General features: G+C 35.7%; 1 protein-coding gene across 1 annotated transcript in view; it reads left to right on the top strand.

Moving 5' to 3' along the window:
* Window positions 1-5,767, top strand: part of scn5lab (sodium channel, voltage gated, type V-like, alpha b) — a 202,059-nt gene extending 196,292 nt beyond the window's left edge. The window contains exons 26-27 of the mRNA XM_077219213.1: window positions 187-457; window positions 3,466-5,767. Of these exons, the coding sequence (XP_077075328.1) occupies window positions 187-457; window positions 3,466-4,703 (1,509 nt within the window). The 3' untranslated portion in view covers window positions 4,704-5,767. The remainder of the gene's footprint in view (window positions 1-186; window positions 458-3,465) is intronic.
* The last annotated feature ends 233 nt before the right edge of the window (window positions 5,768-6,000 follow it).

A 6,000-nucleotide genomic window follows, 5' to 3' on the forward strand; every position in this document is an offset into this window, starting at 1 on the left:
TAAGTCTTAGACATACACCGCGCGCACACACACACACACACACACACACACACACACACACACACACACACACACACACACACACACACACACACACACACACACACACACACACACACACACACACACACACACACACACACACATCAGCCATGTGTTTATGTGTGTGTGTGTTCCTCTCCTCAGAACCCAGTGCAGGGATTCTTCTTCGACCTGGTGTCCAAACAAGCCTTCGACATCATCATCATGTTGCTCATCATCCTCAACATGGTGACGATGATGGTGGAGACGGACGAGCAGTCTCCCAGTATCGAGTACATCCTTTACTACATCAACCTGGCCTTCATCGTGGTGTTCACCGCCGAGTGCATGCTCAAGATCATCGCTCTGCGCTGCTACTTCTTCACCGTCAGCTGGAACATCTTTGACTTCGTGGTCGTCATCCTCTCCATCGTGGGTGAGAATAGATAAAAACTCATAGAATATTTCCATAAGGGTCTCCACCAAAAGAAAAATCAAGTTATTAAACTTAGCTACACTTTTTGTGTAAATTGTGAATTACGTTGGGTATGGGTGGGATGAAAATTTATTTAAAATATATATATATATATGTTTTTAAAAATGCAAAACGTTTTATATTATTTAATATTACACATCTTCTAATTATTTCAATGACCATAAAATATACTATTGTCATGCCACCTACACTTTTTCCAGCTTAATAATTAAAATATATGGTTGAATGTTAATTATTTAAATTATTATTTTTAACCATAATTTGGATTAGTAAGAATGTAAAAATATTTGTAGTTATTAAAAAATAATAAAATGTAGAAAAATCCAATATTTAATACTATGCATCTTTGAATTATTTTATTGTAAATTATTTAAAAATGATTGAATTACTTATTTTTTTTAACTATGTATGGGTGTAAGGGTGACAATGAAAAATTTATACAAATATGTATAGTTATTAAAAATAATAAAATGCAGTAAAATAAATGTTTCATATTATTTAATTTTTTTTTTTTTTTAATGACCATAAAATGTAACATTTTCATGGCACCCAGACCTTTTCAGTTTAACAATTAAAATATATATTAGATTTTATATTTTAAGAAAATTATTTAAATTATTATTTTTAACTTTTTAGTTTGGGTGACATGAAAAATCTATCAAAATATGTATTGTTATTAAAAACAATAAAATGCCGTAAAATACATGTTTTATATTATTTAAAAAAAAATTTTTTAATGACCATACAATATACAACTTTCATGCTTAAGCTTAATAATTAAAATTAGATTAAAAAACTATTGTCACCCTTTGAAGACACTTGTCACCCTTTTCTTCTTGTATAATAATTTAATATTATAATCAAAATAAAGTAAAGCAAATGTACAATATTATATTTGTGTAGTTTTTTTGTCAAAAATAATTAAATTCTGTAATATCTCTCTTTGTAATGACGTTGGCATTACATCTCAAGGTCTAAAGAAACTCAATGCAATTTTTAAGCACTTCAGCTACTAATAAACAGCCAGCCGCTGCTTAAGTGTTGCAACGAGGCGTTTTTCAGACTCGACCCTGATGAGAGCGAGAGAAAGGTCAGAGGTCAACTGTGGCGTCTCTAAAATACAGGGATGGTTTAAGGTGAAGGTCATTTGAGCAATCGAGGCTGTCGGCTGCTGTGATTGGCCAGTGATTGAGCTCCTAAAAGCTTCATCTGTTTCTCAACAGGGTTAAAGGCTTAAAGACACACGTCGCAGATTTATAAACCGGCAATTTAACTCCTAACGGGACCAGCTTGACAATAAATCAAGTGTGGTCATGGTTAGTAATTGGTCTGGTCATGATATGACGTCTAGATGCGGGTGTTCATGTGCATTATGTTGTTTTGTATCGACACTCACATGAATATTCATGTCGTTCTGAACTCACACGCTGTTGTTGTTTTTTCACAAAAAAAAAAAAAAGTATCATCTTTCAGATCTTTTCCATTCAACAGCTGGCCGTTTCTCAGCTCCAATATTGATATTCTTGCATGACAAAAAGTATTAAAAGTTAAACTTTTAGGCTGGTCTAACTGCACTTATAAATGATTGAGACGGCCAATCAGATCACAGAAGGTGGGCGTTACTGTTCACACAATCCAATCGGATTCAGACACTTTATTTTTTAACAGTGAAAGAGTGAGATAAGATGTAAATAGCTGATCTTTTAATATTATACAAGTGTTTTACAAAAGAAATGCAAATTACTAACGCAAAATATATTAGGTTTTTATATTGATACATTACATTATGAACATTAGTTAAAAAATATTATTTTGATTCATGATCAATTCTACATTAATCTGATAGATTATTAAAATGTCTGTTAATACAGCACTGTGAACTAACAATGGACAGTTGTACTTTTAATAACTAACATTAACAAAGATTATTAAATACTGTAACAAATGTTTTGCCCGTTATTGTTAATTAATATTAATTAATAACTTTAAAAGTTAATAAAAATACAAGTGTTCATTGTTCATGTTAGTGCACAGTGCTTAATTAATTATATCAGATATAACTGTGTATTTTATGGTCATTAAAAAATCATATTTTCAGTTTAATAATTAAAATATGTATTTTCCTTTTTTAGAAAATTATTTAAATTATTATTTTTAACTTTAAATTGGACAAGTATAGGTGACATGAAAAATCTATCAAAATATTTATTGTTATTAAAAATAATAAAATGCAGTGTAATACGTTTCATATTATATAATATTACTAATTATAATTACCAAACAATATACATCTTTCATGCCACATACACTTTTTTCAACTTAATTATTAAAATATATATTACATTGAAAAACTGTGAGTGACATGAAAAATGTGTACACATATTTATATAGAAATAAAAATATTTCAGAAATATATTACTTTAATCATAATTTTTTCCTGTCACCCACGTTCAACTTAATGTTAAATACTATTACCAGATACAACTTATGCTTCTAAAAATGTATAAGTAAATGTAGAAATAAACTAAAATCAATAAATGCAAATCAGGGTTAGGGTTATAGGATATTTTTTTATAGGGTTATATTTAGGATTATAGATTTTGAATGAATTTATATAAGTGTTTTATATATATATATATTGTATGTATGTTTATATATTAATTCATTTTCAAATTCAAATTCATTTTTTTATATTGCTATTTAGGTTTAACTTATTTTGATTTCATTTTCAGTTTTAGTTTGATTATTTTAGTGCTTATTTCACTTATTAAGGCCGTTTCTAATTTTCTAACTAATGATGATTTTTATATTCGATATTTTATATTTATAATGATTTTATTTCAGCTTCGCATCAGGGCTAAAACTATTAACCATTTCTATAAAAACAAATCCTTTTTGTGTATGTATTCGACACACGAGATCTAATCCGTGTCTCTTTCTCCCGGCAGGGATCGTTCTGGCGGACATCATCGAGAAGTACTTCGTCTCGCCCACGCTTTTCCGCGTGATCCGTTTGGCTCGAATCGGTCGGATCCTCCGGCTCATCCGCGGGGCGAAGGGAATCCGCACGTTGCTCTTCGCCTTGATGATGTCTCTCCCGGCGCTCTTCAACATCGGCCTCCTCCTCTTCCTCGTCATGTTCATCTACGCCATCTTCGGGATGGCAAACTTCGCCTACGTCAAGAAGCAAGGCGGCATCGACGACATGTTCAACTTCGAGACGTTCGGGAACAGCATGATCTGCCTTTTCCAGATCACGACATCCGCCGGCTGGGATAATCTTCTCAATCCCATCCTGAACAACTCTCCCGAGGAGTGTGACCCGGACGTCCCTCACACCGGGACTAACGCTCGAGGAAACTGCGGGAACCCTTCCGTGGGAATCACTTTCTTCGTGACCTACATTATAATTTCGTTTCTGATCGTGGTGAACATGTACATCGCGATCATCCTGGAGAACTTCAGCGTGGCGACGGAGGAAAGCACTGAGCCGTTGAGCGAGGACGATTTCGAGATGTTTTACGAGGTTTGGGAGAAGTTCGACCCGGAAGCGACGCAGTTCATCGAGTACTCGAAACTCTCGGATTTCGCAGACACGCTTTCCGAGCCGCTTCGAATCGCCAAACCCAACAAAATCAAGCTAATCAACATGGACTTGCCGATGGTGAGCGGAGACAAGATCCACTGCTTGGATATTCTCTTCGCCTTCACCAAACGCGTTCTGGGCGAGTCGGGAGAAATGGACGCTCTTAAGCAGCAAATGGAGGAGAAGTTCATGATGGCGAATCCGTCCAAGATCTCATACGAGCCGATCACCACGACTCTACGGCGGAAACAAGAAGACGTATCCGCTACTATGATCCAGCGCTCGTATCGACGCCATTTACTGCGACGGCAGATGAAACAAGCTTCGTTGCTTTACCGTCAGATCAACATGACGGACGCCGATAAAGACGACGACAGTTTGCCGGAGAACGATGGCCTTATATTCGCCATGATAATGGAGAACTACGCCACCGAAACCGAAGTCACGGAGACGCTGTCGGCTACGTCTTCTCCGCCGTCGTACGATAGCGTAACGCGAGTGACTAGCGAGCTTTTTCACGCTCTAATCCCGGAGGCCACGAACACGGACCTCAGCGAACCCTTTCCAAACACAGACAGAGATCGCGAGACGTTTCTGTGACGCCTTTTCCTTTGTTTACCGAATGTACCATAGCTCAACGTCGAAGGTTTTTGTAGACTGTTTTGATCTCTCTTGTGGTTGAAGAAACTAAGGGGAAAGTTGCTCTTTGACCATGCACACCTTCACAGTTTGAATGCATGAATGAGATCCGTAGTTGCAATTAATTATCATATATAACACATTTTAATCAAAGAGGTCTTACTTAAAATGGCGTGATTCCTTTCAAGATTTGAGATTATTCGTAGAAGACTCTTAGTGGTGGTGCATCCATTTAAATGTTATCTGTCTGTCATCCGTTCATACTTCACGCCATCTTGGAAAGCATGACGATTACCTCTTTGTGTGTCGCTAGCGATGAAAAGGCAGCCGTAACAGTTGACACGTTTGTTTGCACTTTCTGTTCGCTCACCCTGTTTTTGCGTTGACCGTTTGCGCTCATTATCGAGACTAGGACAATCAGACGTGGTCACTCGCTTAAAACCTGTCTTTTATCAAACGATTGCACATGCTTCTTTTCAAACCACGCATTTGTTTCTATTGTCAAGTATTTATTTTGCATGAGAAAAACTGCATGGTATGGAGGGGTTAAAAGAACACTTTCTTTTTAAGGCTGAAAATAATTGTTTTGCACACGTTCAGCAATAATTTGCTACATTTAGATAGAATGATAATGATATTTATTGGAATTAAAAAGGTGTCAAAGTTTCTACTGTAAGGGCCTCCAGCTGTAACTGTGGCTTATATTACTAGTGACGATTATAGCACATGTGTTTTTCTATCTCGAAGTAACATTAGGAGATCAGTCCGCTTGAACGCGGGTTGGCAGGTTTGGTGAAGGGCTGTTTTATGTAGCAATAGATCCCAAGTGTGCCTGCTAGAACTAAATCCTGTGTTTATCATCATCTTTGCTCATGCATTTCATTTGCGTTTTGTAAATCATCAGCTGACTTGCCGAGAATAGCATCAAATCAAACCGTTCCACTGACTTTATGGAAATGAAGCACGCGTTTGATGAGAGATTCTTTCAAAAATACCTGCAGTAAATGTAAACAAAAAAAAAAAAACATTCTGAAATTTATCATAAAAATCAATTCATCTGAATCAATTGTGATGCAAGCAAACCTTTCCAGATATCACTACTGTTCAAAAGTTATTTTATATTCATGCTTAAATTAGTATTATGCATTAGTATGCATTAAATTGCTCAAAAGTGACAGTAAAGACATTTAGAATGTTACTGTTCTTTTGAAGATTCTATTCATCAAAGAATCTTGAAACACAAATGTGTCACTGTTTC

This window comes from Siphateles boraxobius, unplaced genomic scaffold, assembly GCF_051911475.1.
Source record: "Siphateles boraxobius isolate OS27281-9 unplaced genomic scaffold, OSU_SipBor_1 12, whole genome shotgun sequence".
Classification (NCBI taxonomy): domain Eukaryota; kingdom Metazoa; phylum Chordata; class Actinopteri; order Cypriniformes; family Leuciscidae; genus Siphateles; species Siphateles boraxobius.